The sequence below is a fragment of the Ornithorhynchus anatinus genome, chromosome 1, assembly GCF_004115215.2.
Source record: "Ornithorhynchus anatinus isolate Pmale09 chromosome 1, mOrnAna1.pri.v4, whole genome shotgun sequence".
Lineage (NCBI taxonomy): Eukaryota > Metazoa > Chordata > Mammalia > Monotremata > Ornithorhynchidae > Ornithorhynchus > Ornithorhynchus anatinus.
The window spans coordinates 2,275,130-2,291,780 of NC_041728.1; the positions used below are offsets into that span (position 1 = coordinate 2,275,130).

Genomic DNA, 16,651 nt, shown 5'->3' on the forward strand with positions numbered 1-16,651 from the left:
TGGCACATAGTAAGTGCTTCACAAATACCATTATTTTTCTTATTAACCCAACCGCTTTCCCCTGCCTCTGCTGTCTCCCCCGATTAGACCGTGAGCCCGTCATTGGGCAGGGATTGTCTCCACCTGTTGCCGAATTGTACATTCCAAGTGCTTAGTACAGTGCTCTGCACATAGTAAGCGCTCAGTAAATACGATTGAATGAATAAGAGGGATGGGGGGATTATCGGCATTCAAAATGGCCCTTTCTGCCATTCAAAATAGCCCCTCGTGGCCTCCCAGGGCGGCTTCTGGACCCAGCGACCGGTAGGAAGGGGGCTTCTCCTGAGAAGCAGCGTGGCTCAGTGGAAAGAGCCTGGGCCTCGGAGTCAGAGGTCATGAGTTCGACTCCCGGCTCGGCCACTTGTCAGCCGTGTGACTGTGGGCGAGTCACTTCACTTCTCTGTGCGCCTCAGTTCCCTCACCTGTAAAATGGGGATTAAAAGTGTGTGAGCCCCACGTGGGACAACCTGATGACCCTGTATCTCCCCCAGCGCTTAGAACAGTGCTCGGCACCTAGTAAGCGCTTAACAAATACCAACATTATGATTCTCCTGGTGCCGGTGGGCTCCGTCTCGGCCACCTCGGCACCGACTGCTGGCAGTCACTGTGGGTTAGTGGTACAAGATCTGGGAATAGAACCCAGGTCCTTCTGACGTCCAGATCCATGCCTTATCCACTAGGCCGTGCTGCTTCTGACTCCCCACTTCCCTTTCCAACAAAGCTGTCGAAGAAAGCTATTTTTTTTTAATGTCCGCAGGCACTGTACTGAGCACTGGGGTCGACACAAGGTTGGATACCCGGGCTTGATTTAGGAGAACTTCAGTGACTGTGGATTGGACTGGAGGATGGGGTTTTTCCCATAGTGGTATTTGTTAAATTATAAATTGTTTCTATGTGCCAAGCGTACTACTAAGCACTGGGGTAGGAGTGAGACCAACATAGCAGCGTGGCTCAGTGGAAAGAGCCCGAGTTTAGGAGTCAGGGGTCATGGGTTCTAATCCCGCCTCGGTCACTTATCAGCTGTGTGACTTTGGGCAAGTCACTTCACTTCTCGGTGCCTCAGTTCCCTCTTCTGTAAAATGGGGATGAAGACTGTGAGCCTCACGTGGGACAACCTGATTACCCTGTATCTACCCCAGCGCTTAGAACGGTGCTCGGCAAATAGTAAGCGCTTAACAAATGCCAACATCATCATTATTATTATATCAGATTCGGTCCCTGTCCCACAAGGGGCTCATGGTCTAAGGGGAAGGGAGAACAGGGATTGAATCCCCATTTTACAGGTGAGGTTACTGAAGCCCATTGTTGGGCGGGGATTGTCTCTATCTGCTGCCAAATTGTACGTTCCAAGTGCTTAGCACAGTGCTCTGCACACAGTAAGCGCTCAATAAATACTAATGAATGAATGAAGCCCAGAAAAGTGAAGTGACTTTCTCAAGGTCATCGCCCCGGGGCTTAGTACAGTGCCTGGCACACAGTAAGCACTTAACAAGTACCATTATTATTATTATTATTATTACAGCAGATGAGAGAAAGAGGACAGGCCTGGGAGTCAGGAGGACTTGAGTTCTGATCCCAGCTCCACCACCAGTCCGCTGTGTGACTTTGGGCAAGTCGCATCACTTCTCTGAGCCTCAGTTACCTCATCTGCAAAATGGGGATTAAGACCGTGAGCCCCAGTTGAGACATATATAGGGTCCAATCTGATTAGCTTGTATCTGCCCCAGCGCTTAGTATATTGCCTAGAACGTAGTAAGCGCTTACTGGATACTATCAAAAAAAAAGACAAGTGGCAGAGCTGGGATTAGAACCCAGGTCCTCCGGCTCCCAGGCCCGGGCTCCTTTCCCTTGTCTACACTGCTTTCCCAAGTTCTGTGGAGAAGGCAGTGTGGTCTAGTGGATTGGACAGAGCACGGGCCTGGGAGTCAGAAGGACCTGGGTTCTAATCCCGACTTCACCGCTTGTCTGCTGTGTGACTCTGGCAAGTCATTTAGCCTCCCTGTGCCTCAGTGACCTCATCTGTAAAATGGGGATTAAGACGGGAAGCCCCACGTGAGACAGGGGCTGTGTCCGACCTAATTTTTTCGTATCCGTCCCAGAGCCTAGTACGGTGCCTGGCGCACAGTAAGCGCCTAACAGACACCACAGCGATCGATGTTGTTATGCTTTCGCCTTGGGGAGACGAGCCACGGCGGCCGACGTGGGACTTCCCGGGTGGCTGGGCCCCTAGTGATGTCACAGCGTCTTCCCCGTCGGGTCAGGCTGACGACGTCTCCGCGGCCTACTTTCAAGTTGCCGGGCGACTGCCCGCTAATTTCAGGCGTTGTGTTTACCGACTCGGTTTCCTTCTGAATCACGGCTTCCCGAAACAAGTCCAACGGGTCGGGGGGCGGGGGGGGGGGGGGGCCGGCCCACCTCCCCGCCCTTGTCCCCGGCCTCTTCCCTCCTGGCTCTCGCTCTTATCTTAACCCCGCGAAGGAGCCGGACTGGCTACTTTCCCCTGCTCTCACCAGGCGCAGGCTCGCTCCGACTTGCAGCCTGAGTTCCTCGCCAGTCTTTGCCTCTTCGGTTCCTGCAGGGCCCGGAATTCCTTTCCACCACAGAGAAACCTAGTCCAGTTCGTTACAGGATTCGACGCGGGAATCGCTCTCATCTCCTCATCCCCCAATTCCCTCCTTGGGCCCCCCTGACCTGTCGCGGTGGGGGCTTAGGCGGCCTGAGGTTTCATAAGACTTCCAAGTGGAATGGAGCATCGTGGCCCAGTGGAAAGAGGACGGGCCCGGGAGTCGGAGGACCTGGGTTTGAATCCCGGCTCCGCCGCTTGTCTGCTGTGGGACTTTGGGCAAGTCAGTTCACATCTCCGGATCTCAGTTACCTCATCTGTAAAATGAGGATTAGGACTGTGAGAGCTATGTGGGACATGGACTGTGTCCAACCTTGCACCTACCCCTTAGTAGAGCTTAGTAAAATACCTCGTGGCTCAGTGGGAAGAGCACGGGCCTGGGAGTCAGAGGTCACGGGTTCGAATGCCGGCTCCGCCGCTTGTCAGCTGGGTGACTGCGGGCGAGTCGCTTCATTTCTCTGTGCCTCAGTTACCTCATCTGTAAAATGGGGATGAAGACTGGGAGCCTCATGTGGGACAACCTGATTCCCCTGTATCTCCCCCAGTGCTCAGAACAGTGCTCTGCACACAGTAAGGGCTTAACAAATACCAACATTATTATAATTATGATTATTGTTGTGTGTGTGTGTGTTGGGCTGGTCCAGGTGTTGGGGTCAGGTAGAAGGGGCAATACCTGTGGGATGGGCGGGATGGGATGGGTGGGGAGGCCGCTGTGGGCGGTGACCCCACCCCCACCCCCCGCCCTCGGGGAGCTGTGGGGGAGATGCGGGGGTCGAATCGGGCTCACGTACCCTTCTCACTGGGCCTCTTCGTTGTCTATCCCACTGTCGACCCCTGCCCACGTCCTACCTCTGGCCTGGAATGCCCTCCCTCCTCAAATCCTCCAAACGGTCACACTTCACCCCCTCATAGCCCTACCGAAGGCTCACCTCCTCCAAGAGGCCTTCCCAGACCAAGCCCCCCTTTTCCTCTACTCCCCCCCACACATCGCTCCGACTCCGTCCCTTTGCTCTCCCCCCGCTCCCCGCCCCACAGCACTTGAGGGAATATATGTACATAGTTGCAATTCTATTTATTAATGATGTGTGTATATCTATAGTTCTATTTATAGTTCTACTTAACTTCTCTGTGCCTCAGTTCCCTCATCTGTAAAATGGGGATTAAGACTGTGAGCCCCACGTGGGACAACCTGATTCCCCTACGTCTACCGCAGCGCTTAGAACGGTGCTCGGCACATAGTAAGCGCTTAACAAATACCAACATTATTATTTATTTGTAATGATGCCACTGATTCCCGTCTACTTGTTTTGATGCCCGTCTCCCCCCTTTTAGACTGTGAGCCCGTCGTGGGCGGGGATCGTCCCTCTTGGGTGCTGAATGGTACTTTCCAAGCGCTTAGTCCAGTGCTCTGCACACAGGAAGCGCTCAATAAATACATTGAATGAATGATTGAGCGGGCAGGGGCTGGAGGGGGCAGGGGGCTTCGTGGAGCTGGGGGGCTTTTGGGAGGCTTGGTACATAGTAAGGACTTAAGTACCATCATCATCATCATCATCGTTATTGTCTCTGGTGCCGAATTGTTCTTTCCAAGCGTTTAGTCCAGTGCTCTGCGCACAGGAAGCGCTCAATAAATACGAATGAATGAATGAGCGGGCGGGGGGCTTCGTGGGGCTGGGGTCTGCCGGGAGGCTTCATGGGACTGCGGGGGGGCTTCGAGAGGGTGCTTAGCCCAGTGCTCTGCACACTGTAAGCTCTCAATAGACACGATCGAGTGAATGAAGGAAAGGGGCCGGGGGCTGCTGGGGGTGGGGGGTCGGTCCGTGGGGCTGGAGGGGGAGGGGGCTTCGAGGGAGCGCTTAGCACAGTGCTCTGCACACAGTAAGCGGCTGGGGGCTGCTGGGGAGCTCTCTGCGGCCGGAGGGGGCGCTTAGCACAGTGCTGAGCACACAGTAAGCGGCCGGGGGTGGCCGGGGGGGGGGTGGTCCGGGGGGCTGGGCCTGGGGGGTTTCGAGGGAGCGCTTAGCGCAGTGCTCTGCACACCGTAAACTGGGGCTGGGGGCTGCTGGGGGTGGGGGGTCCACGGGTCTGGAGGGGGGGCGGGGGGCTTCAGGGGGCTGGAGGCTTCGAGGGAGCGCTTAGCACAGTACTTGGCACACCGTAAGCTGGGGCTGGGGGCTGCTGGGGAGGGGTGGGGGGAGATCCACGGGGCTGGGGGGCTCCCTGGGGCTGAAGGCTTGGAGGGAGCGCTTAGCACAGTGCTGTGCCCACAGAGGAAGGGCTCAATCAGTACGATGGAGGGAATGAATGAAAGGGGCTGCTGGGGGCGGGGGACGGACAAGGACCGGGCCTGCGGCTCCCTCCTGCTCCTCCTCCTCCTCCTCCTCCTCCTCCTCCTTCCCCCCTTCCTCCTCCTGCTCCTCCTCCTCCCCTTCTTCCTCCTCCTCCCCTTCCTCCTCCTCCTCCCCCCCGGGGGGCGGAGCTGCCGATCCGATGTCCAGCCCCGCCCCGGCCTGTTCTCTCCCACCCGAGCCCCGGCCGGAGGAGCAGGCGGGAGCCCAGTGGGGAGGACGAGGAGGAGGAGGAGGCGTCCAGACCGGTCCGGAGCCCCCCACCCCCATCCCCCCCCCCCCACGTCCTCTCCGGCCGGCCGAGGGGCGTCCAGCCGGGACCATGTCGGACCCCAACTACTGGACGGTCCTGGCCAACTTTACCCTGCCCCATCTGAGGACGGGGAACAGGCTTCGACGGACACAAAGGTAAGGAAAGGAGGGAAGGAGGGGAGGACCCCCAGCTCTCCCCCTCCTCCGTCCTCCCATCCCGTGGTAATAATAATAATAACGATGTTGGTATTTGTTAAGCGCTTACTATGTGCAGAGCACCGTTCTGAGCGCTGGATGCAGGGCAGTCGCCTTGTCCCCCGTGAGGGTCCCAGTCTTCATCCCCAGTTTCCAGATGAGGTCACCGAGGCCCAGAGCAGTGAAGCGACTTGCCCACGGTCCCCCAGCTGGACGAGTGGCGGAGCCGGGATTCGAACCCGTGACCCCGGACTGCCGAGGCCGGGCTCTTTCCACCGAGCCGCGCCGCTTCTCAATCCAGCCAGCCAGGGCGGTCCCCGAGCCCCCTGCCAATCCCGGCCCTGCCCTGGGAGACCTTGGGTCAGTCACTTCACTTCTCTGGGCCTCAGTTCCCTCAACCGTAAGATGGGGATGAAGACTGTGACCACCTCATCACCCCGTAGCCTCCCCAGCGCTTAGAACGGTGCTTGGCGCAGAGTAAGCGCTTAAATGCCGTCATCATTATGTGGGACAAGGGACTGGGTCCAACGCCGTTTGCTTGGATCCTCCCCGGCGCCTGGTACGGTGCCTGGCACGTAGTAGGCGCTTAACAGCGTGGCTCAGTGGAAAGAGCCCGGCCTTGGCAGTCAGCGGTCGTGGGTTCGGATGCCGGCTCCGCCACTTGTCAGCTGTGTGACCGTGGGCAAGCCACGTCTCTGTGCCTCAGTTCCCTCATCTCTAAAATGGGGATGAAGACTGTGAGCCTCACGTGGGACAACCTGATGACCCCGTATCTCCCCCGGCGCTTAGAACGGTGCTCGGCACATAGGAAGCGCTTAGCAAATACCAACGATATTATGATTAGCGAAATACCATCACTCTTGAACAGTGCTTGGAATGTAGTAAGCGCTTAACAAATGCTATTATTATTATTATTATTAGCAAGTCGGGCCTGCCCTATCTATCCCGTCCTGGCAGCAGCCACCGCCCCCCTCCCCGGGTCCTCTGGACAGCGTCCCAGGGGTTGGCTCGCCCACCCCTCCGCCGGACAGTTGACCTTTACACGGGGCAGCTGCACTATATAAAGAAAGCCCGAATTAGCCACGTCGGTGTGGTGGGTATAAAGAGACAGGTCACTTGGTCGGCTCGGATCCTGTTGCCCTTTGGGATGGCGATGGGGCTTGGAGGAGGGGGACGGGCGTTGTAAGAGGAGAGGCCGGGTGGCCTCCCTTGGCAAGACCCCAGAACAGGGAGGCAGAAAGACCTGGGTTCCAATCCCGGCTCTGCCACGTGTCTGCTGGGTGGCCTTGGGCAAGTCACTTCACTTCTCTGGGCCTCAGGTACCTCCTCTGCGAAATGGGGATAAGAGGGGGAGCCTCACGTGGGACCGGGACCCTGTCCGACCTGATTAACTCGTGCGTATCCCGGCGTTCAGAACAGTGGTTGGCACGGAGCATTTGATACGGTACTTGTTATATTATCGTTATTATTATCATCCACCCGGTTCACGCCCCGGCTCCCCCGCCCTGCTGGATAACTTTGGACAAGTAGTGGGCCTTGTTTGCTCATCTGTAAAATGGGAATAACATATCTACTTTCCACGTCTCCAGACTGTTAACTCCTTCCGAGCAGGGGACGTGCCGCTAATTCGGTTGCATCGCACTCTCCCAAAGACTTAGTACAGTGCTCTGCACGTAGTAAGCACTCAAATAACATTGATTGATGGGTTGTTAGAGTGTGAACCAAGGGGGTCGGGAGAACAGGGCGGGTGCTTGATCTGATTATCTGGATCTTCAGCGCTTACTACAGTTTGGTTTTTTCTGGCACCTAGGTAGGGCTTAATACAGTGATGATAATCGTGCCATAACAATAATGAGAATTACTGTGAATGAGTGGGCGGGGGGGTCTTGAGTGGCGGTCTCTTCCCCTCCCCTCAGCACCGTGCTCATTTATATATATTTTTATTACCCTTTTATTTTGTTAATGAGGTGTCCATCCCCTTGATTCTATTCATCGTGATTACGTTGTCTCGTTTTTGTCCGTCCGTCTCCCCCGATTAGACTGTAAGTCCGTCATTGGGCAGGGATGGTCTCTATCTGTTGCTGAAATGTCCATTCTGAGCGCTTAGTCTCTGCACATGGTAAGCGCTCAATAAATACTATTGAATGAATGGTCTTTCAAAGTGCAAGTACCCAGCAGACGGAGTGAGGGGGGACATCGCTTACCCGGGCCACGGCGCGGTTTGGTTGACGCCACGACCGGGCGGTAGTCGGTCGTATTCATTGGGCGCTTACCGTGTGCGGAGCCCTGTACCGAGCACCCGGGAGAGGACAGCACAACGATACAACAGCCCCATCCCCTGCCCACAGTGAGCTTCCAGTCCGGGGGGGCGGGGGGAGGCACCCATTAATAAATCGATCAATACATCCCCTGCCCACAACGAGCTTCCAGTCTGGGGAGGGGGGAGGCAGACGTTCATAAATCAATCAATAAATTGCGGTGATCCCCGGTGCCAGCCGACTGTCAGTGAACTTTAAACCAAGCCGGCCCCTCTGCCACCGCCTCCAGGACTCGCCCTCGGCCTCCTGCTGGAGAACGGCCGGAGAAATGGCGGCCACACCGGGGAGCAGGATGCCGCCTTATCAGATCTGAAAAGGCTTCCAATCCCACTTGAGGCAACAACGTTGATCCCGGACTGGTGTGCCGGCCCCCTTGCGCCTCCTAGAAATGGGGGAGAGGGGCGTGAGGTAGGGGAGAGGGTCCTTGGCTTTCTCTGCAGGCCGTAGGGTGGGCTTTGTTCGAAGGACAGATCTGCAGTCTATCAGTCGATCGACTACTGCTAATAATGATAATTATGGTATTTGTTAGGCGCTTAACTGTGTGCCGGGCACTGTAATAATAATAATAATAATGATGTTGGTATTTGTTAAGCGCTTACTGTGTGCCGAGCACTGTTCTAAGCGCTGGGGTAATAATAATAATGTTGGCATTTGTTAAGCGCTTACTATGTGCCGAGCACTGTTCTAAGCGCTGGGGTAGGTACAGGGTCATCAGGTTGTTCATTCATTCATTCATTCAATAGTATTTATTGAGCGCTTACTATGTGCAGAGCACTGTACTGAGCGCTCGGGATGAACAAGTCGGCAACAGATAGAGACGGTCCCTGCCGTTTGACGGGCTCACGGTCTAATCGGGGGAGACGGACAGACGAGAGCGATGGCGATAAATAGAGATGGAGATTAGAACCCAGGTCCTCGTGACGTCCAGGCCCGAGCTCTATCTTCTAGGCCATGTTTGGAGGTGAGCGTGGGTGGTTTGGGGTGAGGGCAATGAAGGCAACATGGTGAGTTGCCAAAGACGGTAAGCTCCTTGTGGGCAGGGAACAAGTCTACCTACTCAGTTGAATTGTACTCGCTCAAGTGCTTAGTACAGAGAAGCAGTGTGGCCTCGTGGATAAAGCATGGCCCTGGGAGTCAGAAGGTCATGGGTTCTAATCCCGGCTCCGCCACTCGTCTGTTGTGTGACCTTGGGTGAGTCGCTTCATTCTCTGGGCCTCAGTTCCCTCATCTGGAAAAGGGGGATTAAGACTCTGAGTCCCATGTGGGTTCGAATGCCGACTCTGCCACTCGTCAGCTGTGTGACTGTGGGCAAGTCACTTAACTTCTCTCTGCCTCAGTTACCTCATCTGTAACAGACGAGAAGCAGCGTGGCTCAGTGGAAAAGAGCACGGGCTTTGGAGTCAGAGGTCATGGGTTCAAACCCCGGCTCTGCCACTTGTCAGCTGTGTGACTTTGGGCAAGTCACTTCGCTTCTCGGTGCCTCAGTTACCTCATCTGTAAAATGGGGATGAAGACTGTGAGCCCCACGTGGGACAACCTGATTCCCCTGTGTCTACCCCAGCGCTTAGAACAGTGCTTGGCACATAGTAAGCGCTTAACAAATACCAACAAAAAAAAAAGATGAGGTAACTGAGGCACTGAGAAGTGAAGTGACTCGCCCACAGTCACACAGCTGACGAGTGGCAGAGCTGGGATTCGAACTCATGACCTCTGACTCCCAAGCCCACGCTGCTTCTCTGTACCGCACTAAATGCTGGGGTGGATACAAGCAGATCTGTGTTGGACCCAGTCCCTGTTCCACGTGGGGCTCACAGTCTCCATCCCCATTTTACCGGTGAGGTAACCGAGGCCCAGAGAAGTGAAATTACTTGCCCAAGGTCACACAGCAAACAAGTGGCGGAGCCGGGGTTAGAACCCATGACCTTCTGACTCCCAGGCCCGTACTCTATCCGCTAAGCCATGTTGCTTCTCCATTTATTGAGAGTTTACCATGTGCAGAGCACTGTACTAAGCGCTTGGGAGAGTACGACGCAACAGAATTAGCAGATACGTTCCCTACCCTCAGTGAGCTTACAGTCTAACAGGAGCAGCTAGAGGGAGAAGTTCTAATATCATAATAAATTTAATAATAATAACGTTGGTATCTGTTAAGCGCTTACTATGTGCCGAGCACTGTTCTAAGCGCTGGGGGAGATACAGGGTCATCGGGTCGTCCCACGTGGGGCTCGCTGTCTTCACCCCCATTTTCCAGATGAGGGAACTGAGGCCCAGACAAGTGAAGTGACTTGCCCACGGTCACACAGCTGCCGAGTGGCAGAGCCGAGATTCGAACCCATGACCTCTGACTCCCAGGCCCGGACTCTTTCCACCGAGCCACGCTGCTTCTCTGAGCGTAATCGTACTAGCGATAATAATCCCGGGGACTCTTTTTGGCCCTTACTCTGTGCCAGGCACTCTACTAAGCTGGAATAGATCCAAGATAGGTCAGAAACAGTCCCCGGCCCACGTGGGGCTCGTTTTCTGAAGGGGAAAGGAGAGCCGGGATGATATCCCCATTTGGAAAGTGAGGAAACTGAGGCACAGAGAGGCTGAGGCTTGTCCAGGGCCGCGTAGATCAGAGGCAGAGCGGGGGCTGTTACGTGGGGAGTGGAGGGGAAAGTTAGGGTGGGGAGGGGAGTGTCAGGGGTGTTGCGTGGTCCTTGCTGGGTCACTGGGTAGGGGACAGTCAGGGCCATCGGAGAGTCCGTGCTGAGTCACTCCGGGAGAGTCACGGGTGCTAATAATAATAATTATGTTATTTAAGCGCTTACTACGTGCCGGGCAGCGTTCTAAGCGCTGGGGTAGACACGAGCCCATCAGGTTGGATACAGTTCCTGTCCCACCTGGGGCCCGCAGTCCCAGTCCTCATTTTATAGATGAGGTAACCGAGGCCCAGAGAAGTGACGTGCCCAGGGTCACACGGCAGACGAGTGGCGGAGCCGGGATTCGAACCCGTGACCTGCCGACTCCCAGGCCCGGGCTCTGCCCACCGCGCCACGCTGCTTCTCCCGGATGGTCCGTGCCCGGTCACTCGGGGAGGGTCGGAGGCTTTGGTTGCGGGTCCATAATAATAATAACGTTGGTATCTGTTAAGCGCTTACTATGTGCAGAGCACCGTTCTAAGCGCTGGGGGAGATCCGGGGTCATCGGATTGTCCCACGTGAGGCTCCCGGTCTTCATCCCCATCTTACAGAGGAGGGAACCGAGGCACAGGGAAGTAAAGCGACTTGCCCGCGGTCACACAGCTGACAGGTGGCAGAGCCGGAAACGAGCGGCAGAGCCGGGCACGTCCAAACTCAAGCGGAGGAGGACGTCGTCCCCGCGGGGGAAGAGGGATGGGGCAGGGCCGTGGGCACAGCGCGGGGCGCGGCGTGCAGCGTGGTGGGGTCCGGGCCGGTTTCTGGTGGCGCGGGCCGTGGTCAGGTGGAGCGGCGACGGGGCCGGGGAGGCCGTTGAGCTCAGGCGGCGACCCGATGGCCCGTCCCCGCGGCCCCGGCAGGAGTTGCCTGGCACTGTACTAAGCGGCGGTGTAGATGTCAGCCGATCGGGTTGGACACAGCCCATGTCCTCCACACCAACTTTGGCCTCCCCCACATAGTGTTGTCTCCGAGGTCCGATCCCCCAGCCTCCGCCTCACAAACGTCCAGAGCACCTGTGCTTGTAGCAGCTCAGGTTCTCTGCCCGTCAATCAGTCGTATTTATTAAAAGGGTCCGGGCCTGGGAGTCAGAGGACCTGGATTCTAATCCCGGCTCCGCCACCTGTCTGCTGTGTGACCTTGGGTAAGTCACTTCGCCGTGCCTCAGTTCCCTCATCTGTCAAATGGGGATGAAGACTGTGAGCCCCGGGCGGGACGTGGACTGTGTCCAACTCGATTAGCTTGTATCTACTCCAGTGCTTAGTACAGTGCCTGGCACATGGTAAGCGCTTAACAAAAAACGTTGGCAAAAAAAAGCCTACTGGGTGCAATATGGCCTAGTGGCAAGAGCCCGGGCTTGGGAGTCAGAGGATGTGGGTTCTAATCCCGACTTCGCCTGCTTGGGCAAGTCACTTAACTTCCCTGTGCCTCAGTTACCTCATCTGTAAAATGGGGATTAAGACTGTGAGCCCCACGTGGGACAACCCCTGTATCTACCAGTGCTTAGAAGATTGCTTAACAAACACCCTGATTATTATTATTATTATGGTAAGCCCTCATTTATTCATCTAGCCATCTTTCCACTCTTTCTCTCTCACCGTAAATAATTTTGTGTCTGTTTCCCCTATTAGATGGATAGCTCCTTGAGGGCAGTTACCTTTTTTATTTTAAGGTATTTGCTAAGCTCTTACTATGTGCCAGGCAGGTAAACTCATCGCGTCCTGCGTGGGGCTCGCGGTCTTCGTCTTCATTTTACAGATGAGGTAAGTGAGGCACAGAGAGGCCGAGTGACTTGGCCAAGATCACACGGAAGATAAAAGCCCGTCGTGGGCCGGCGTCGTCTCTCTCTGTTGCTGAATCGTACTTTCCGAGTGCTCAGTACGGTGCTCCGCACAGAGTGAGCACTCAATAAATACGATTGGATGAACGACTGAATCCGTGAAGTGGCGGAGCCGGGATTAGAACCCGGGTCCTTCTGACTCCCAGACCGTGCTCGGTCCACTAGGCTACGCTGCCTCTCTGTATATTTTTTATAATAATAATAATGTTAGTGGTGGTATTGGTTAAGCACTTTCTCTGGCCACTGAGGTAGATACAAGCCAATCAGGTCGGACGCAGCCAAGCACTGTACTGAGCAGTCAATGGGTTGTATTTATTGAGCACTTACCAGGTGCAGGGCACTGTACTAAGCTGTTGGGAGAGTTCAACCCTCAAGAGCCCGGGCTTGGGAGTCAGAGGTCATGGGTTCTAATCCCGACTCCGCCGCTTGTCAGCTGTGTGACTTTGGGCGAGCCACTTAACGTCTCGGTGCCTCAGTTACCTCATCGGTGAAATGGGGATTAAGCCTGTGAGCCTCACGCGGGACAACCTAAATGCCCTGTATCTACCCCAGCGCTTAGAACAGTGCTTGGCACTTCCCTGTGCCTCAGTTACCTCATACGTCAAAGGGGGATTGAGACTGTGGGTCCCACACGGGACCGGAACCGTGTCCAACTCCATTTGCTTGTATCCCCCCTGCTGCTTAGTACAGCGCCTGACACGTAGCAAGCACTTAACAAATACCATCGTTATTATGAGCTTGTTGTGGGCAGGCAGTGTGTCTATTTATGGTTGTATTGTGCTCTCCCAAGCGCTTAGACCAGTGCTTTGCACCCAGGAAGTGCTCGTTAAATACGATTTAATGACTATAATAACAATAATGTTGGTATTTGTTAGCGCTTACTGCATGCTAAGCATTGTTTTAAGCGCTGGGGTAGGTACAGAGTAATCAGGTGGTCCCACGTGGGTTCACACTTTTAATCCCCATTTTCCAGATGAGGTAACTGAGGCCCAGAGAAGTGAAGTGGCTTACCTAAGGTCATACAGCAGTCAGGTGGCGGAGCCGGGATTAGAACCCGCGTCCTCTGACTCCCAAGCCCGGCTTCTTGCCACAAGGCCACGCTGCTTCTGCATTCTGTCTTAGGCCCATTTTCCGGGGGAGGACCCTGAGCCCCAGAGAAGCAGAGCGATTTGCCCAAGGTCACACGGCGGACCGGGGGCAGAAACGGGTGTAGAACCCGTTAGAGAAGCAGCGAGGCTCAGTGGAGAGAGCCCGGGCTTTGGAGTCAGAGGACACGGGTTCGAATCCCGGCTCGGCCACTTGTCAGCTGTGTGACTTTGAGCAAGTCACCTCACTTCTCGGTGCCTCGGTTCCCTCCTCTGTAAAATGGGGATTAAGACTGTGAGCCCCACGTGGGACGACCCGATTCCCCTGTGTCTACCCCGGCGCTTAGAACAGTGCTGGGCACACAGTAAGCGCTTAACAAATACCAACATTAACATTAACCCAATCGCCCTGACTCCCAGCCCCCGTCATTCGTCGCGGAGGATCGGGTACCTCGAGGGGGAGAGCGGACGTGGGCAGAGGCAGCGGGGCGGAGGCTGGCGAGGGAAGGAAGGGAGAGCTGGCAGGGGGCAGGCGGGGGGGCCGAAGAGAGGAGAGGGGTCTGAGAAACCGGCCGGTGCCCCCACGGCCAGCGGCGGGCACGGCGGGGCCGCTTCCTTAGGCGGGCATCGCCCCGGCTCGGGTAGCCAGCACTCCAGTCATTCATTCATTCATTCGATCGTATTTATCGAGCGCTTCCTGTGTGCAGAGCACAGCACTAAGCGCTTGGAAAGTACAATTCAGCCATAGAGGTCGCGGGTTCTAATCCCGCCTCCGCCACTTGTCTGCTGTGTGACCTCGGGCAAGTCACTTCACTCGTCTGGGCCTCAGTTCCCTCCTCTGTCAAAATGGGGATTAAAAAATGTGAGCCCCGCGTGGGACAATCTGATTACCCTGTATCTACCCCAGTGCTTAGAACAGGGCGCGGCACATAGTAAGCGCTTAACAAATACCATAATTATTATTATTAAAGAGAGACAATCCCTGCCCACGGTGGGCTAGCAGTTGGGGAAGCAGCGTGGCTCGGTGGAGAGAGCCCGGGCTCGGGAGTCAGAGGTCATGGGTTCGAATCCCGGCTCTGCCCCTTGTCAGCTGTGTGACTGCGGGCAAGTCGCTTCACTTCTCTGAGCCTCAGTTACTTCATCTGGAAAATGGGGATGAAGACTGTGTGAGCCTCACGTGGGACAACCTGATGACCCTGTTTCTCCCCCAGCGCTTAGAACAGTGCTCTGCACATGGTAAGCGCTTAACAGATGCCAACATTATTACTATTAAAAGGGGGTCTAATCTGGAAGTCTAGGCTAATCTAGAAGCAGTTTAGTCGTGTTGGTGACGCCATCGTGCCGCCCATCCCGCTCACCTGGGTAAGGTCATCTTCAACCCCACCTCCTCCCTTCCCCACCCCCACCTCCCTCCTCCTTCTCCTCCTCCTCTCCTTCCTCCCTTTCTTTTCCTCTTCCTTCCCCCCTTCTCCTGTTTCCTCCCTTTCCCTCCATTTCTCCTCCTCTCCCTCTCTTTGCTTTTCTTCCCCACCCCCCACCCCCCAAACCCTTTCATTCCGGTCTGTCCCCGTCTCCAGTCGCCGGGCCTGTTTCCTCGTTCACTCCCTTCTGCCCGCTCCCTCCTAAGGAAACTGGGAACCCCATGTGGGCCCTGATTACCCCAGCAGTTAGTAATGATAATAATTCATAATAATTATAGTGCTTGTTAAGCGCTTACTACAGTTCAGTGTGCTTGGCGTATAGTGAGCGCGTAACAAATGACGCAATTGTCATTATTAATAATCATAATGATAGTTATGGTATTCGTTAGGTGTTTACCATGTGCCAGGCACTGCACTGAGCGCTGGGGTGGATGTAAGGAAATCAGGTTGGACCCAGTCCCTGTCCCATGTGGGGCTCACAGTAGACTGTAAGCCCGTTGTGGGCAGGGATCGTCTCTCTTTATTGCTGAATTGTACTTTCCAAGCGCTTAGTACAGCGCTCTGCACACAGGAAGCGCTCAAATATGAATGAATGAATCCCCATTTTCCAGATGAGGGAACTGAGGCCCAGAGAAGTGAAGGGACTTGCCCACAGTCACACAGCAGACAAGCGGCAGAGCCGGGATTAGAACCCGTGACTTTGTGACTCACAGGCCCGTGCTCTAGCCACTAAGCCACGCTGCTTCTATTTCCACTGAGCCACGGGAAGCAGCGTGGCTCAGTGGAAAAGAGCCTGGGCTTCGGAGTCAGAGGTCGTGAGTTGGACTCCCGGCCCGGCCACTTGTCGGCTGTGTGACTTTGGGCAAGTCACTTAACTTCTCGATGCCTCAGTTACCTCATCTGTAAAATGGGGATTAAAAGTGTGTGAGCCCCACGTGGGACGAGCTGATTCCCTTGTGTCTACCCCAGCGCTTAGAACGGTGCTCGGCACATAGCAGGCGCTTAACAAATACCAACGTTATTATTATTATTACTATTGTCCCCTCGTCAAAAAGGGCACTGGCTCACGTTGATTCATTCGGTCCTCTTTATCGAGCGCTTATTGTATGCAGAGCATTCAGTCGTATTTGTGGAGCGCTTACTGTGTGCAGGGCACTGTACTAAGCACTTGGGAAAGTACCATGCAACAATAAACGGTGATATTCCCTGCCCACAGTGAGCTCACGGTCTAGAAGCGGGGGAGACGGATATTGATACAAATAAATAAAATGACAGATCTGGACATAAGGGCTGGGGGGAAGAGCAAAGGGAGCGAGTCAGGGAGACGCAGAAGGGAGTGCGAGGTGAGAAAAAGTGGAGCTTAATAATAATGATGGCATTTGTCAAGCGCTTACTATGTGCAGAGCGCTGGGGTAGACACAGGGTAATCAGGTTGTCCCACGTGAGACTCACAGTCTTAATCCCCATTTTACAGATGAGGGAACTGAGGCCCAGAGAAGTGAAGTGAGTCGCCCACAGTCATACAGCTGACAAGTGGCGGAGCCTGGATTCGAACCCATGACCTATTAGTCAGGGAAGGCTTCTTGGAGGAGATGGGCCTTCAGGAAGGCACTGAAGCAGGGAAGAGTGGTTGTCTGTCAGATTAGAGGATCACATCGGGCACCGCCGGTCCAGCTGCTGCCCCGACTTATCTTCGAGGTCCAGGCTGGCCTTCCCTCCCCCAACCTCCTTCCTTTCCTCTCCCCTACTCTGCTTCCGGTTTCTCTCCCTGCTCCCGGCCCTGCCTGCTCGCTCTTTCCTCCGAGAAGCCTTCCCTGACTGCGCCCTCCTTTCCTCTTCTCCCGCTCCCTTCTGC

At 55.3% G+C, this 16,651-nt stretch overlaps 1 protein-coding gene across 2 annotated transcripts in view; it reads left to right on the forward strand.

The window, feature by feature from the left end:
- MAST4 (microtubule associated serine/threonine kinase family member 4) overlaps positions 1-16,651 on the forward strand; it is a 193,174-nt gene that overhangs the window by 119,118 nt on the left and 57,405 nt on the right. Inside the window, exon 1 of one of the 2 annotated variants that reach the window (XM_029070098.1) lies at positions 5,333-5,418. The exons of the other annotated variant lie outside the window; for it this stretch is intronic. Within the exon in view, the coding sequence (XP_028925931.1) occupies positions 5,333-5,418 (86 nt within the window). Of the gene's footprint in view, positions 1-5,332; positions 5,419-16,651 lie in introns of those variants that run through there. 2 annotated transcript variants of the gene reach the window in all.